Genomic DNA, 18,166 nt, shown 5'->3' on the forward strand with positions numbered 1-18,166 from the left:
AACGGAAGGAGAAGGGGGGACTGGCCCTTCAGCTGGAATTTCTGTTCATGCTTCTTTCCAGGAAAAAAAAAAAATTCTGGAGCAATTTTGGCTTCCCTCTCTCACAAGTCAGGACAGTTGACTGGTTCCCAGGGTGAAGTTATTTGGACTTCGGCCCCCCTTCTCATAGAGCTCTTTCCCCAAAGGCTCTGCCACATGGCCCCATTTTACATGCGCTGCTTTCTCGGGCTTCAGTCTGGGCCACCCCGTCTCTCGGACTCCCACCCCCTGACTGTATTTTTATCACCCTCCCCTCAACCCCACATGCTCTGTTCTGCCTTTTCCCTCCGCCCCATCAGGCTCTGCTGTGGTTTTTGATGATTTCCCCTTTGTTTAATCATTCTGCTGAAATAGGACCCAAAATAGAAAACAAGGCAGTGCTGACTTGGATGGGAAATAGACCCACTAGAACAACTTCAAGTAACAACAATGTGCTAATCGCCATTCCTAACATTGCCGGCTCCCTCGTTTATGGACAGAGTGTCGTCTTACAAACCAGGGCAGTGCTTTTACTCTGCGGACAACACGTGTGTGCTGAAGGCCTACTACGGACAAGGCTGTATTGTGCCAGGATCAGGGTGGGGAGGGGCAACAGAACTGGGCCCGGGTGTCAAGGTTTCTGCCCCAAAGGACCCTGTAGGGAATAAAGACAATGCGTGACCTGCCCTGAAGTCTTTAAAGCAGGCTATAAGGGAGGTGGGGGGCTTCATGGCTGGGACTTGAAGGATGGGAAGGATTTCAGGGGCAAGAACAGTAAGGAATTGCCTGCCTTGCTGATGGACAGGATGCAGGAGAGTGTGGGTCAGGGCAGAGAGTGGGAGAGAAGCACCCATTCAGCACAGCAGCCAGATTAGCCAGGGCTGGTGCCGGACGGCCAGCTCAAAGTGTTCAATATCATCCTCAAACGAAGGAAAGATCGCCAGCTTCCGTGCCCAGGATCCCCATCAACATTTGCTACCCGTTAATACTTCCTTCACTTCAGTGCTCCCAGCTCCGGGAGCATCCAAATCAGAAGGCTGACGGGGGTGAGCCTGAAGAACCATCTGGATCCTCCCAGCCGAGCGGCCGCCACCACAAGACTCCATTTCTGCAGACTGTGGGCCGCTTGGACTGGATGAGAACTCTAGCTCAGGTGGCCTGAGTTACAAAGGCTGAGGCCTCTCCAGATCTGGCCTCCACTGCTGCTCTGTGGGCTGACCTCTTCAGACGGCGCAAAGGGTAACCCTCCTGTGGAGCCGCTAGGTGAAGACGATTTTCTCTTTTGCAAAAACAGAATAGAGAGAGAGAAAACAAGAAAATGTCTCCAAACCTCTCTGCCCTACGAGAGTAATCCCTACTACTTAGGCAACCAGCCAAACGATGGGGAAAGTCTGAAAGAGCTGTACAAACCACACAAATTTGAAGTCTGAGGCTTAATTTTTAATCTCGCCTGGTACCATCCCCCCAAGTACAGCTCAGTGATCCAAGAGAGGCTGTTCCTAGTCCCCATTTAAGTGGTGCCCTCCACACACACCCCATCACAGCACTTGAGGTATTTTTTTTAATGTTTATTTATTTATTTATTTATTTATTTTTTTTATTAAAAATTTTTTTTTCAACGTTTATTTTATTTTTGGGACAGAGAGAGACAGAGCATGAACGGGCGAGGGGCAGAGAGAGAGGGAGACACAGAATCGGAAACAGGCTCCAGGCTCTGAGCCATTAGCCCAGAGCCCGACGCGGGGCTCGAACTCACGGACCGCGAGATCGTGACCTGGCTGAAGTCGGACGCTTAACCGACTGCGCCACCCAGGCGCCCCTATTTATTTATTTTTGAGAGAGAGCGAGCATGGGTAGGGAACAGGCAGGGAGAGAGGAAGACAGAGAATCCCATGCAGGTTTCGCGCTGTCAGCACAGAGCCTGATGCGTGGCTCGAACCCACGAACCGTGAGATCATGAGCTGAGCCGAAGTCAGATGCTCAACCAACTGAGCCACCCAGGTGCCTCATTTGGGCTTCTTGTTGATTGATCATAGGTCTCCTCCCTCAGCCCCTAACCAGACTGTCTCCCCAGAAGAGCAGGGACTGTCATGGCACTGGAGTATCCCGAGTGTTTTGCAAGAGTGTTAGCACAAAGTGGGCACTCAATAAATACTTGTGGAAATTCACAGAAGGTTGAATGGTGGTATCCATTCCACTCCATTAGATCTGGAAATGCACATGCCCTTGACTCTGACCGAAAAAGAAATTGGGAGGGCGAATCTGACTTCCATTTTCCCCAACGGAACCAAGGGAAACTCTGAACCACACTGGTCAAAATCGCTTATTACACCCTGTTTGTAATAACAAAAGCCTGGAGGAGCCTAAACGTCCACGTGGTTAAATAAATTACAACACAGTTACACAATGAAGATACTATGCATACTTAGAAAAGAACAAGGAAGCTCTTTGTGAACTGAGGCAGAAAGATTTCCTGGATATAATCTTTAGTGAAAAAAGCAAAGTACAGGACAGTGTTAAAGTGTGTGATCAGTGGGGAGGGGAAAAAAAAAAAACAGGGTGGGAGGGTGTGTTCATATGTGCTCATTTATGCAAACAGTATTTCTACCGGGGTGCAAAAAAAAAAAAAACAAAAAACAAAACCCCACGAATTGTAATGTCTACCCTCAGGGGCAGGGGAGCCGAGAAGATTTTTCACCATAAACATTCTTGTAACTTTGGAGTTTTGAACCATAAGAATGTATTACCTGTTCTGAAATAAAATCAACTGAATACACAGCTATGTTCATTTATTTAAAATATATATTGATTGGATAATTTGATGTATATAGTTTTGAGTTTCCCTCGGTGGCTTTCAGGAAACATAAGCCAGTATACCCTCCCATTCCACCTAAGTCTGCCCTCGCCCATCCTCTCCCCGCCTCTCCCCTCCTCTAAAATAAGGCCACATTCCTGAAGGTGGGGCCCCGGGAAGGAGGCTGTGTCACTTGCTTGCTGTAGGCGTGCGGTGTGCGGAGGACAGGTAAACAGCAGCTTGTGGTGGCAACGCGAACCCCCTCCATGCCAGTGTGTTGCTGTAAACAATGAAAGAATGTCATCATTCGTCATGTTTACCTTCTAGGGAGTTTTTCTTTTTTTAAAAAAATTTTTTTTTCAACGTTTATTTATTTTTTGGGACAGAGAGAGACAGAGCACGAATGGGGGAGGGGCAGAGAGAGAGGGAGACACAGAATCGGAAACAGGCTCCAGGCTCTGAGCCATCAGCCCAGAGCCCGACGCGGGGCTCGAACTCACGGACCGCGAGATCGTGACCTGGCTGAAGTCGGACGCTTAACCGACTGCGCCACCCAGGCGCCCCTCTAGGGAGTTTTTCAAAAACAACTTTCCTGCTTCCTTAAGCTACTAGATAAAAAAATAAATAAATAAACTTGGCTCTGCTCTGAGTCAAGTGGCTTAGCTGGAAACCACGGAGTCTGGGGGTAAATCTGGGGGTAAGGAGCAGCGGCAGCTTCTTGGGCGAGTGGCGTATCCTGGTTGCTGAGAGTCCTGTCTGGAATCAGTATCATTCTTGAGCTGATGGAAAAAGGGTCTTTGGAAGCCACAGTGTCCACAAACAGCAGGCCAGCCCGGAGAATCCAAACTCATCTCCTCACTAGACTCTGAAGGCAGCAAGCAGGGTCCGGCTCATGGGTGTGCAACTCTCACTTAGGAGGGTCCTGGCATGGGGCCCCTGGGGGGCTCAGTCAGTCAAGCACCTTGGCTCAGGTCTTGATCTCAGGGTCATGAGTTCAAGCCCTGCACTGGGCTCTGTGCTGAATGCGAAGCCTACTTTAGGAAAAAAAAAAAAAAAAAAAGGCGGGTGTAGGGGGACTTCCTTGCACTTGGTTTAATGCTCTGTTGTTACAATCTCAACATTCTTAATGAATTTTTTAAAAGCCCATATTTGCATTTTGCACTAGGCCCTACAAAATACATAGTCCTGTGGGAAGTATCACAAAAATCCTTGTCATCTCAAGTGTCGTGGTTTATTGTTTGTTATGAAAAAGAGTGTTCTCCTTCACCAGTGTACCTGACTTCATCAGAACCTTTTCTGAAAATCATTTCAGGAGAGCTTTAGGGCCCAGACACGGGTCCCCATGGATATGTGGGAAGGCAAGGGCATGCATGCTCAAGGTCAAGGGACGGGGGCAGGGCAGCCCGCTCCCTACCAGTCTGGGAAGACCCCGGCACCGCCAGCATTTCTCGCCATTCCTGGCTCACACAAGGTGCCGAGAGCTACCGGTTCACAGGATGGCACCTTTGAGGAAAATCCAAAGAAGTCACAGGGACAGGCCTCTAACGTTTTGCATTTGTTCTTTGATTCAAGAAATAGGGGCGCCTGGGTGGCCCAGTCGGTTAAGCCTCCGACTTTGGCTCAGGTCATGATCTCACAGTTCGTGAGTTCGAGCCCCGTGTCAGGCTCTGTGCTGACAGCTCAGAGCCTGGAGCCTGCTTCCAATTCCGTGTCTCCCTCTCTCTCTCTGCCCCTCTCCCACTAGCTCTCTCTCAAAAATAAAACAAAAACATTTAAAAATTAAAAAAAAAAAAAGTACTGATTGAGTACATACATGCTGGGCATACAACAGGAAGGTACTTTCCCTGCTGTCCTGAGCTTACAGTGTCGTGGGGCTAAGCCAATACGCAGCTAAATGACCACAGTGATAAATAGGAATTGCAATACGCGCTGTGAAGGAAACAAATGGAGGCAGAGAGAGAGAAGGAAACTGGTGGGTGGTGGGGATTACTTGGGTAGAGTCATTAGGGGAGGCTTCCAGTGGCCTGAATTTACCACCCGATGGGGCACTCGTGGGCAGAATAGCAAATATAAGACCTCTGCAAGTATCAGACGTGCCTTGTGGAAGGGCTGGTGCCCACTGAATGTGAGCGTTAGCCTTCACTCAGGAGCACTGAGTCCCTCAAGCATGCCAGCCTGGGAGGCAAGAGCCCTGGGTCGGTGGGCCTGTCATCTGCACCACGCTCGAAGGTTTACAAAGCACTTTCACATGCATCTTCTCAACCTCAACAACCTTTGAGACCAAGTGTGGATTGTCTCCACTTGGATTAACTCCACTTTCTATAGGGAGGTTCAGAGGGGCTACTCTAACTCGCCTGGGTCACACAGGAATCAAGTCTCTCTGAGGAGCGCCTGGGTGGCTCAGTCAGTTAAGGATCTGACTTCGGCTCAGGTCATGATCTCAGGGTTGGTAAGTTCCAGCCCCACATGGGGCTGTGTGCTGTCAGCGCAGAGCCTGGTTCAGATCCTGTCTCCCTCTCTCTGCCCCTCTTCCGGTCACGTGTGCATGCTCCCTTGCTCTCAAAAATAAATAAATATAATTAAAAAAAAAAAAAGGTCTATCTGATGCCAAGTCTATCTGAGGCTTTTTCCAGTAAGCCAGGTCATTCTGTGTCAGGTACCTCCCATGTTTAGAAAAAGCTGCCTTCATTTCTGAGATATCATGTGAAAGGCACTGGGAGGGCCCCACTGCCTGTGACACTGCCCTGAACCACAACCCTAATTAGAATTGCAAGGGCCCACTGAGATCCTCGCCAGTCTCCTCATCTTGTAGCTGAAGAAAACACAGACTCACAGAGGGAAGGAAGTTCACGGCAGAAAAGAACTACAACCCAAATCTCCAGCCCAGATCTTTCCACTTCACTCAAGACCCCCTGGGTTTGGCCCTCTCTCATCTACAGAGAGGTCAGCCCTTGTGCTAGGAGAACTTTGTGGGAAATAAGCATAACCAGAACTAAAATGTAAAAGGTTGCTTAGCAACTAGAAAGGTGGGCATGTGTGTTTTTGCCACCTGGCCTCCACTTTACCCTTTTTTTCTGATGTTCCTCATCCCCAGGCTTCCTCTAGAGGGACCACTCACATCCACAGCGTCTGCACCCCAGTGGAATTATTTCCAGGAGTTCATTTCACTTCCTGATTTAGGAGTCGGCCTGTGCCTCAGGTTTGGCCAATCAGAGCATCACATTTTCCTGGCCACGGTGATTGGCTCAGGAATAGACATGTGACCTCAGCTCAGCCATTCTCCCTTTGTCCCCCCAGAATCCTGTATGTTGAGAGTAGGGCAGGAGTAGAAGATGTGGCTGGGATCTATTAATTCCTGCTGGTGTTTTTCAGCCCAAGTCTTTAGCCTGCTAGACAATTCGTCCTAACTGAAGGCCCTTCTGCAGCCCTTTTGAAATGGTAGTTAGGCAATCAAGTGATAACATTGTTTCCCTTACTTCCTGACAAGACTCTTTTCACCGAGAGGTATACTTAACTTGGAAAATGAGACTCGATGCAAGAAAATTCAGCAGACACAAAGTTTTTGCATGAGTCCTTTAAGTCAGTGATTCTCTGTGAGGTCCCTAGATCAGCAGCACCAGCAGCCCCTGGGAACTTAAAAATGCAAATTCTCAGGCCCCACACCAGACCTGAGGTATTAGAAACTCTGGGGGAAAGGCCAGCAGCTTGGGTTTTTCAGAAACTCTCCAGGTGATTCTTATGCCCACTAGAGCTTGAGAACTTCTGCTTTAAACCACTAAGCCGCCTGTCTGGCTCAGTCGTTGGAGCTTGACTCTTGATCTTGGGGTTGTGAGTTTGAGCCCCACATTGGGTGTAGAGATTACTTAAAAAAATAAAATCTAAAAAGAAATCAAAACACTAAGTTCAGTCCTATATGAATTTACATAAAACATTCAAGTGTGAACTATGTGTCAGGTTTTCTTTAAATAAGTTCTACACCCATTGTGAGGCTTGAACTCACCACCCTGAAATCAAGTCACATGCTCTACCGACTCAGCCAGCCAGGCACCCCTCAATTTTTTTAATTGTTAGAAAAATTTCAAATAGGGGCACCTGGGTGGCTCAGTCAGTTGAGCCTCCAACATCAGCTCAGGTCATAATCTCACAGCTCATGGGTTCCAGACCCACATCAGGTTCTGGGCTGACAGCTCAGAGCCTGAAACCTGCTTCAGATTCTGTGTCTCCCTCTCTCTCTGCCCCTCTCCTGCTTACACTCTGTCTCTCTCGCTCAAAAATAAACGTTTAGGGGTGCCTGGGTGGCTTGGTCGGTTAAGCGTCCGACTTGGCTCAGGTCATGATCTCACGGTCCATGAGTTCGAGCCCCGCGTCGGGCTCTGTGCTGACAGCTCGGAGCCTGGAGCCTGTTTCAGATTCTGTGTCTCCCTCTCTCTCTGCCCCTCCCCTGTTCATGCTCTGTCTCTCTCTGTCTCAAAAATAAATAAACGTTAAAAAAAATTTCATAAAAAAAATAACAATAAATAAACGTTTAAAAAATAAATAGATAAATAAAAATTCAAATATGAAAGGGAAAAGATGCCTAAAACTTACGTGTCACTCCAGAACAAATTTTACAAGATTATTTTCTGTTCATCTAATGACCTGACAACAAGGTTCAGCCTCAGACTTACATTCTCGCTCGGCTACCTGCTGGCTGTGTGAATTCTGGCAAGTTACATCACTTTAGGCCTCAGTTTCCTTATGTAAAACACCTGCAATAATAACACCTCCTTCACAGGTCAAGTGACATTAAACGAGATCGTGTAAAACTGCTTGCACATAAGATCTCAGTACATTTCAGCTCATTATTATGTATATGGGATTAAGGCTACCAGTTACTCATTTAGAAGCACTGACTCCCTTGTACCATCCCAGGCTGGCTGAGACCACGTGTACCGTTTGTCTAGCCTGAGATCACACCAAGTGGAATCCGAAAGCCTACGTCGGAGGCTTAGCACTGCCAGTATCTTACCACGTGGCACTCAGTGAGCCAACTTTCATCCCAGAACCTCAGTTTCCTCAAGTGTTAAACAACCGGATGTGACTAGCTGAGCTCTAAGGTCCTTAGACCTGGCACTCTAAAATCCTATGCCTTAAGTTTTGAAAAGAATTTTTCTAATCGGCTGTGGGAGGCACAGGCATCGGTGCCAAAGCGCGTACGAGAGCAGCTCTTTCTTAGGACGCACGGAAAGAGAACAAAGCTGTACAGGGGGGGCACGAGAGGCAAGCAAGCCTTCCCACGGAGCAAATGTCCCCATAGATTTACCCACCTGTCTCAGGGACCACCCCATCCCCAGACCGTACCGCCATGGAACCCATTTCCTCATTCAGCCAGGAGAAACGCTCTCCCTCTCTCCGGGTCCTGCCAGATGCTTCATCACCTGGCTTGCGCTGAGTACTCAGCAACTCTGGCCAAGGGCCCTCCCCGAACAGAAAACACTGCAGCCGCTACCCCCTTGAACCTGCCAATAAGAACAAGAAGTTCAGTCACTGCTGGGTTTTAAGCCAGGTTCCAGCGCATCCCGTAAGAGCGCTGCTCTGCTTCAGCCAAAACAGCGTGGCATCACGTGACCTTTTTCCTCTTCGTCTTTTTATTTATCTACGCTTTCCATGGTGTTTCTCTCTACACTGTAGGTTTATTATTTCTGTTTTATCCTCAAAGCAGTCGTCTTCGGAGACCCTCACCAAGCACAGTGAGTCTTCTTTGGCAGCAAGAGCACAGTGTTCCGGGAGGGTGGCGGCCCCGGGTCACGGGCATCCTGGGCAAGTCACTTAGCATCCCAGGCTCTGCTCGTCACTGTCGTAAAGTAAGGGGAGGTTGGAGCAGCACATAACCTAGAATACTTCCCAAATCTGCTAACCGCCATTCAAGGGGTGGTGGGAGGCACAAATGCTATGCAGATAGTCCTACCCCCTCTGCAACCCCCTCTGCAACCCCCTCTGCAACCACTGCCTGGTCTCGGCCAGCTGTTCATGGATGTGAGTAAATAGGGAAGAAAATGTGAACTGACTGATGCAAATCCACCAACAGTACAACCCTGATATCCTGCTAAGGGATGGGAGGGGTGTCAGCAAGTGGGGAGGTCTTGAAAGGCTCACATACTTCCCCAGACCCCCAAACGCATAAACGACAGACTGGGAAGATAGGTGGCCTCTGGAGTCACCCATCTCGTCCATATTTCAGATAAGGAAACCGAGGCCCAAACTGGGGGAGTGAGTCCTTGAGGCTAAACAGAGAGTGGGTGACCCCAGGTCAATGCTCAGCCAACAACAGCCCCCTACTCTGCTTTTATGTCATGAAAGTTAGTGGGCCCAGGGGAATCTTGTTACCAAGACGGTAGATCAGATGGACCCTTCAGCCCTGCTAACTGAGATGCCCATCAAAGCTGAAAATCACCCTCTGGCACCGCTATCCCCTCAGTAGGAACAGGAGGTGGTTCTGACCCTGGCTGCATTTTTCCCAGGCTAACTCAGACAAAGGGCCTGCCTGGCCTTCCCATGTTATCTCTTGATCTTAATCAGCTACAGTCCATTTTCTGTCATGTTTTATCCACAAAAGCCTCCTTGGCTTCCCAATAGGAGAGCCAGGCCAAGGTCCCAGAGTTAGTATAAAGGCCAGGCTGAGACTGGTTTGATGAGAGAAAATACAAAGGATGTGCAGGGTCTGCAGCCCACAGTAACTTCAGAAATCCACACCTGTGCACACAAAGACAGCTCGGGGCAGCAGAAAGGGCGGGCAGACGGGCTCCGGTTCAAGTTCCAGGTACTTCCCAGCTGCGTGACTTTGGATAAGATGTTCAGCCTTCTGAGCGTCACTTTCCTCATGTATAAAATAGGGGTGTTATCACTTTCTTCGCATGGTCGCTGGCTTGTGCAGGGAGCATCATTAGCTCTGGGCCTGGAAGATGGAACTCTGGGGCCCGTGCTCTCCCGACGCTCCACACCGGAGTAGTGCCAGTAAACAATCAGAAGTTTGGCCTGACTTGGAGGTGGCCATGGGGTGGGACGGGCACAGCCCATGCCTTGGGTTTGAGGATAGCTCTGTTGCTCATCAGCCATGGCCAATTGCTCCTCTTCCCTAAGATTCACTTTTCTAATCTCTAAGTGGAAAGCTTTTCCTGCACCTGAGATTCTGGTGATGAAAATTCTTCATAAACAGTAAAGTATGCCAGCGTTATCTCTTCTCATTAGCACAGCCTGGTATGTGGCCACATCCTCCTGAGACCTTGGACAAGTCATTCAACCTTTCTGGGTGTATCGGTCAAGGTCCCCGCAGGAAACAGATGGCACCGTCCAAACTGGGCGATTTGACTCCAGCGTCAGAATGCAGCTACTTACAAAGACATGTGCGCAAGATGTGCTCTCATGTGCTCTCATTTTTTTAAATTTTATTTATTTTTGAGAGAGAGCACGCACCGAGAGGGGCAGGGGCAGAGACAGACAAAGGATCTGAAGCGGGCTGTGGGCTGGCAGCAGAGAGCTCGACGCGGGGCTCGAACTCACAAACTGTGAAATCGTGACCTGAGCCAAAGTCAGAGTCTTAACCAACTGAGCCACTCAGGTGCCCCTTTATTTTTCTCTTCTAACCAGAGTGAACCAGGTGCCTGTCCCAAATGCTAAACAGATGCCCTTCTGCTTTCATTCATTGGAAGAAATAGAATGCAATATAGATGTCTCTTTAAGCCTTATCTTTAGAAATAATAAATTGCATACAAGTGAACACCCTGGAGCAATCTATTTTTTTCCAGCACCTTCTAGCTGACAGTCAATGTGGCTCCCAGGGGAGATATCAAAGAGCTGAGTAATCTTGAAGAGACAATAGTTCCCAAATCCCCTTTTTTCACTCCATCCCATTCCAGATGGGTGACATAAATCAAGTGCCTATAAAAGAAAAGATAAGAGAGAGCTTCCCAGGTGATCTGGGACAATAGTTAAAACCATGGGCTCTAGAATCACTAAAGGCCAGGATTCAAGTTCTTGCTCTGTCCCTTAACTAAGCTCTGTCTTCGTGACCTCAGACAAATGACCTAAGCTTCAATTTCCTTATCTGTCAAATGAGCTTAATAATAATGCCTTATCTACCTCCTAGGGTTATCTCAAGACTTGAATGAAATAGTACAAACACTTAGCACATAGTAAACATTCAGAAGAAATGGTAGTGCAGGGGAAATGGGGAGCTGTTGATAGATCTAAGACACTAGATCCCTAACAGTGGCTCTCCCCTGGCCATGGGACTTGAGCAATGCGTCTTCTATGGCCCTCATCACTTTCCCTTGCATTAGCCATCCATATCACCCTCCTGCTCTAGAGATACCACTCACAATGCTTGTCATACCCATAGCCTTTTGCTGAGAAGCACCCCCTTCTCCCCACTATTATGGATCAGGAGTAGCTTTTTTAGAATTTTTTTTAATGTTTATTTCTGAGAGAGAGAGAGAGTATGAGCGGGGGAAGGACAGAGAGAGAGAGGGAGGGAGACCTAGAATCTGAAGCAGGCTCCAGGCTCCAAGCCGTCAGCGCAGAGCCCAGCACAGGGCTGGAACTCACGAACTGCAAGATCATGACCTGAGCCAAAGTTAGACACTCAACCGACTGAGCCACCCAGGCGCCCCATATAAATCAGGAGTAGCTTTTAGCTCTTCGAGCAAATCATCATAATAAAAGACTGTGTATTAGTTATTCCACCATTCTAAAATACAGGGCAGAGAAAGGCCATCCCAATCCTGTAATGCAGATGGTACCAGAATCTGGAAGACTGCCTTAACCATAAAATCTACATGAAGCTGAAAACCTACCACCAAGCTGTGACAACGCAAAAATGCAAATAGTATCTGTTTAAGGGCAGGCTGCAAACAGAAAGCATACTCAGAAAAGAAAAAAAAAAAAAAAAAAAAAAAGGACAGGAAAGAGACAGGAAAGAGATTGAAACCTATTTACCTTGTATTTACTTATTTTTGCATACTTTTATGTATTTTACTGTTTATTTCATTATCTTAAATTTATTAGAAACTGGCAAGGGGGTTTCCTATGACATCATGAGGTGAGGACCAGAACCCCAGAAAGAAGCTCTATTCTTCCCCTTTTTACAATCGAGGAAACTGTAGCTCAGAGAGGGTGAGTGATTGACTCAGAGTCACACAGCCAGTTAGAAAAAAAGTACAAACTCTCAAAAAATGGATGTGTATGTTTTATGCTATCCCCTTCAAAAGTACTAGTTTGCTAGTACTGTGTATAAACAGCTCCTGAAGTTTGCTAACAGTACAGATTGTGAGTCAACACCACAAGCTACTTCTCAATGTCGTAAAGTGTCATCATCGTGCTCCATTTGCATTGTGGGATGATGCCTGAAGAAAATTTATTTAACCTGTTGTCTAATCTTTTACACCCATCTTTTATGGTGATAAACTACTGGCCTAAAGGAGCAAGCCAAGAAAAAAAAAAGGGGGGGCGGGCAACTGGGTGGTGCAGTCGGTTGAGCGTCCGACTTCGCCTCAGGTCACGATCTCACAGTTGGTGAGTTCGAGCCCTGCGTCAGACTCTGTGCAGATGGCTCAGAGCCTGGAGCCTGCTTCGGGTTCTGTCTCCCTCTCTCTTTGCCCTTCCCTGCTTGCGTTCTGTCTCTCTCTCAAAAATAAAAAACATTTAAAAATTAAAAAAAAAAAAAAAAAAAAAAAAGGAGCCAGCCAAGAACTTGAGGCAGGGGCTCCTCCGGGCTTGACTTGTGTATAGGCACCCTCCTTCCTTCGTTCATGCAGCTTTAGTGACAAATCTTCATCTACAATCTTGACTCCGTGCTTTTATTTCCCCCCACTCTCCTCTTGCCAGCCCCACTGCATTAGCTCCATTCGGGTCTTCATATTATCATAGTGAGCTCCCCATCATCCCCCCCATGTGCAGCCTCTCTGTTCCCATCTATTTTGCACCCATTACTGATTATTTACCCACAACGCCACTCATAGCACAGTACTTAAATACTCCCAATAGCTTCTGATTGCCTATGGAAAGGCTATAGAAAGTCTCTTATTCCCCATCCAAGACCTTCCGTGATCTCTTTCTAATCTGCTTTTCCAATATGAACATCCTTGCTCCAGTGCTCCCAGCAAATTGTATTTTTCACTAATGCCTCAACTCCCCATATTTTCCCTGAAATGATGCATCCAGGGCCCAGTCTCTCTCTCTCTCTCTCTCTCTCTTCCCCTCCCCTCCCAGCTGTACTTCCTCAGAGAGGGTTCTGTACTTAAAAGTCTCTCCCCCTGTGCCTGTAAGATAACTGACAGTGGCTTCTAAGGCCACATACTTCCATGTTCAAATTCAGCAGAGAAGAGGCACGTCTGCTTCCTGGTAGATCTCACTGTCCCTGGCTTGCTTGACTTTTGTCACACACCATCCTTGAATCAATGCTTGTGGCTGGGGGATGGGATGGGTTCACTGGAGGAACTCCCTGAATTTCCAGTCATGAGGTTTGGGTGAGACTGACCCTCATCTTCAAGTTCAGGTATGAGCCCTAATTGACCTAGGGTAATAGACGCTCTGCAGGCCTTTTCTTTCATGAAGCTTTTCCTTTACTCCCCTAGCTAGAAGGCAAATTCTTTCTCATTTGAACTTGGAAAGCTTTTCATCAGCACTTCCTTTGTTGCCATTACCACCGTCTACCTTGCATTAAAGATTGCTGTCTTATCTCTGCATCCTGAACATAGATCATTATGCACATCACATCCACAATCTCTGGTGAGAAATGGCTCGGTCCACAGTCCTTGGCTAAGCAGCCACCTCTGGATTACTTCATGTGATCATATCCACCCTGTCTCCCTGCCGGCCATGCTGATTACACCTGACCCAAAGGCAGGTGGGCAGACCTGGCCAGCAGCTTCTGGAGTGTCTGAAATGAACAGTTCTACCCAGAGACCTCAGTGACTAGCTTTGAAGACCATGAGTGAGCTGCCACAATGACAAGGCAGAAGTCACAAGATAAGGCAATGACACAGAGGGTAGAGAATAAATACTCTCATCTTCTGGGGTAGGGAAGCTGAGACTCAAAGATCCCAAGTAACCTGCCTAACAGGTAGCCTAATCCTAAATCCTACTCTCCCAACCAGCACACCATACTCTCAAGACGCTCCCAAAAGCATCTACGTTACATTCAGTGCAGATAAATCCTTATTATACAAGCTAATGGAGGGAACTGTTTGTAGGGAATGAACAAAAAGATCCTTGGTCATTCACTGGTGGTGGCTCCTTTCTGTGGGATGGGTCTGGCCACCTAGGCCTCTCTTCCTACCCCTGAGTCTTTTGGTCTCTCCTTTCAAGGTTGTCCAAGAACATTTCCCCCACATCATACCCTGATCCAAAATGGTTTTCATCTACTCTCAGCCAAGAGAGGTCTCATTGACCCTAACTATGATGAGCAGAATGCAGAACCCTGGAAGAAGGCCACTGTAGTAGATTCCTGTGGGGGAGGCCACCCAGCCCACAACAACTCCCAACTCTCAGAAGTTTCCTCCACTCCTACCCAAGAATGGGTGCCAGCCAGCACCGTGCTAGGTACCTCCATTTCCATTGACTTGTCTTACTTTCACAACAACCTTGAGACTTACAACTGAGATTAAGTCAGCCATACAAGGCCACAGTTCTCTAACATGCTATCATCATAATTTTGACTCAAGTCTGGCTGAGTCCAAAGCTCTTGTTCTTTCAACTGTTCAATGCTGCCTTCAAAATGGAAAGGCAAATGAGACTATTGCATTTGACTTAGGATAAGTCAACATAACTAAGGTTTTGGGTTCATTTTCTTTTTATTGGCATCAATAGTACTCAGACTGTTATCTTTAGCCTTTATTTGGGCAGTGACACATCTGTAAAACACCAAACAAACTCTCAACTTGCTTAACAAGCTAGTATTGTGAGTCTGGGGAGTCTGTGCACATGGTCACGTCCAACCACGGGATCAGTGTTGAAACAAGTGACTGTCCCAGGGGTGCTCAGTCAGATGGCTCAGGATTCTCTTGCAGTGAGGATATTACTGATGAGAAAATTTTAAAGGCCTGAGGGAAAACCCTCCCTCAATTATGGAACACTTCCAGTATATCTGAGTGGAGCTGGAAATGTGTATGTAATATCCTGATGGGAGTCTTTTCTGCAAGTCCGAAGTTGTTTAGGCAAGTTGGTCCAGAAACACTCCCCAAATGTAGCTAAACTCCAAAAATTAAATGGCTCACGTTCTATTTTCAAATCACTGTTTCTCTGCAAGCTTTGATTACTCCAGTCTATTCAAATAACACCACACTGAGTTGAAAGAAGGAAATATTTTATCTATTTCATTTCTAAAGTCAATAAATTTATTCTGAGGGCCAGCATGCGGCAGGTGCTAAAGATTCAGTGGTGAATAATCACCATCTCTTCCATTAAGGCGCTTCAGTTTTTAACTCATAAGGTGTTTCTGCACTTCCATGATAGTACCAATGAGAGCTTCTGTCGGTGCATTACAGTTCATTTGAGTGTCATCATCATCCTGGGGGAGGCAGAGCAGCTTTTACAATCTCCATATTACAAATAAGGAGCCTGAGATGAGAAAAGGTATTATGTGTTTTCTCCCAAGGCCCACAACTTGTAGATAATAGACTTGAGATTCAAGCTCACTTAAACAGGGAGTCCCATTTATGGAATCAAGAGTGCTCTCCGATTATATTTGAGACTTGATATTTCTCGAGGATGCACAGATTTCTGTTTGTGGTACTCCAGAGTAAGGGTTAGCATATTATGGGCTATCAGCCATATATGCTGCCACCTGTTTTATAAAGAAAATTTTAGGGGAACCTGGGTGGCTCAGTTGGTTGAGCCTCCAACTCTTGATTTCGGCTCAGGTCATGATCCCACAGTTCATAGGATGGACCCCTGCGTGGGGCTCCCAATGACAGCAGGGAGCCTGCTTAGGATTCTCTCTCTGCCCTCTCCTACTTGTGCATGCACACACCTATGCACGCGTGCACTCTCTCTCTCAAAATAAATAAACTTTTAAAATATATATGTGTATGTATGTGTGTGTGTGTGTGTGTGTGTGTGTGTGTGTGTGTGTATAATTGTATTGGGACACAGCCACACTCATTCACTTGCAAATTAACTATGATTGCTTTCATGCTACGACGGCAGAGCTGAGTGGCCGCAATGGAGATGAAGACTGTGCGGCCCAAAAAGGCCTAAAATGCTATTTCTGGCCATTTATAGAAGATGTCTGCTGACCATTGGCCCATAATATAAATTTAACTGGTCTTCCCCTTGATCACTGTCTTTGGCTAGGGTCATGGGTCAGCCTGAGACCAGGATCAGGGTTCAATCTGAGGCTTCTTGAAGATTGCAGTTCCACAAATTCTACCTTTTATAGGGCTTTTCTCCTTCTGCTTGGCCTCAGATGTTGCCATGTGTCTCCACCTCTTCCGGTATGACTTAGAACCCCAGAAGAGCATATGACTTCATATCCAAAGGAGGAAAGAATGTGCATAAACAAGGACTTGATTTGCCGGAAAAGTGCCCTCATTAACTCTATTCTATAGCCACAGCACATTCCATTCACCATATGTAACATGCAACTCAAGAGGAGGCTACCCAAGAATGCACTTGGGTTCAAAAGTCAAAATAACTCTCTAAGACCAATCCTGTGCTTACCCAACTGTGCCTGAATTCAAAACAAGTTTGCCTTCCTTCTCAATTCCAGGGGAAGACCAAGAAAATTTGCATATTTGAATGGTCAGGGCTTCTAGTCACCCAGTTCATGCTTCTCTGCCCAACATGCCCTTTGTGATGCCTTCACAGTAATTTCATTCCAGTGAGAGTCGCTACACTAGACACCCTCGGCTCTCACGAATTCAATAAATAGGACCCAAGTTCTGTCTTTGATGCTAGGCAAACCTAGTATGGTTTGGGGGAGGAGATGGGAGGCATTTAATTCAATTTGTCGATTAAATTCACATTGACGAAGACCTCAAACTCAGATTTTTCGCATCGTCTACAGAAGAATTTAATCAGGGCCACTGGATTATGCTGAAGGACTGCACTTGATACTGGGCCATGTCACTTAGAACCTCCTTTGAATTAATACTGCTTTTGGGGCACCTGGGTGGCTCAGTCAGTTGAGCATCTGACTTCAGCTCAGCTCGTGATCTCACAGTTCATAGGTTCCAGCCCCACATCGGGCTCTGTGCTGACAGCTCGGAGCCTGGAACCTGCTTCGGATTCTGTGTCTCCCTCTTTCTCTGCTCCTCCCCCATTCATGCTCTGTCTCTCTCTGTCTCTCAAAAATAAATTAAAAAGTTAAAAAAATTTAATATTGCTTTAGAACTTCATTATGACTTGTAAAAAACATTATAAAACTACATTGGGGGGGATAAAAATAGTCATTTGTTAAATCCAAACATTTTAAATATACCACATTTGTATCACACTGATTCAGGCATTCTTCATATTTCCATTTGGGGGAGATACCCCCCCCAAAAAAAAAGAATTCTGAACTTCTTTTGACTTCCAGAGGTCCCGATGCCTCAATCAAAATAATCTAATCAATTAATCTAATTAATCTAATCAAATCAATCTCAATCTAATCAAATTAACCAGTGCCTGAAAGTGGGCACTGGTCTTTCCAAACAACATTCCCGAGCTTGGACATAGTTGAGTATGTTTTACATCCTACTATCTTATCCCACATTATTTGTACATCTCAGGATCCATGTAGGCCAATGAGAAGGAACTCCTATAATTATCCCCTCTTCTGCACACCACCCCCCCCCCGCAAAAGGGGAGAAAGATTAATCCAGAGAAGACCTTATTTTAAAATCTTAGACATGGGGGATGCCTGGCTGGCTAGTTGGTGCAACACGTGACTCTTGATCTCAGAATTGTGAGTTTGAGCCCCACAGTGGGTGTAGAGATTACTTAAAAATGAAATCTAAAACAAAAAAATCTTAGACATGGAACAATCTCAGAATTGGTTACTACATCAGTGGAATCAAAATGCAAGCTCCCCCACACACAGCTGTAACCCAGTATTGCGCACATTTAAATGTCATTAGAAGAACAGCAACCAGCTGAATTGTCTGCCAATCACCTATTTAACTTGGTCCAGTGCTGCCTACAAAGCTGAAGTTACCATATATGTGTATGTTTACACATATACCTACGTGCACATATAATGTATATAGCTACTCACACACGTATATAATGAATTGAATTAATACTAATTTCTGAAATTTTGCTTCCACTTTCAGGTGGTAGAGATGAAAGTTACTGCATCTTTACTTGATCTGGTAAGACCCAGAGTCTAAAGGGATT

The 18,166-nt window shown here is 46.5% G+C and overlaps 1 protein-coding gene across 6 annotated transcripts in view; it reads right to left on the reverse strand.

Annotated features, from left to right (window-relative positions):
* Positions 1-2,792: 2,792 nt before the first annotated feature.
* The window catches only part of LOC112865267 (uncharacterized), a 64,229-nt gene continuing 48,855 nt past the window's right edge, over positions 2,793-18,166 (reverse strand). For 5 of the 6 annotated variants that reach the window (XR_015240836.1, XR_015240830.1, XR_015240831.1 and 2 more), the window contains one exon: positions 2,793-3,092. Coding sequence is in view for 1 of the 6 variants with exons in the window: in XM_086677411.1 (XP_086533537.1) it covers positions 2,952-3,092; positions 9,545-9,907 (504 nt within the window). In the remaining 5 variants the exon portion in view is untranslated. Of the gene's footprint in view, positions 3,093-9,544; positions 10,154-18,166 lie in introns of those variants that run through there. The other variant, XM_086677411.1, reaches the window with a different exon arrangement.

Source organism: Puma concolor, chromosome D1, assembly GCF_028749965.1.
Source record: "Puma concolor isolate L17-30 chromosome D1, mPumCon1.1.hap2, whole genome shotgun sequence".
In the NCBI taxonomy this organism is placed as follows: domain Eukaryota; kingdom Metazoa; phylum Chordata; class Mammalia; order Carnivora; family Felidae; genus Puma; species Puma concolor.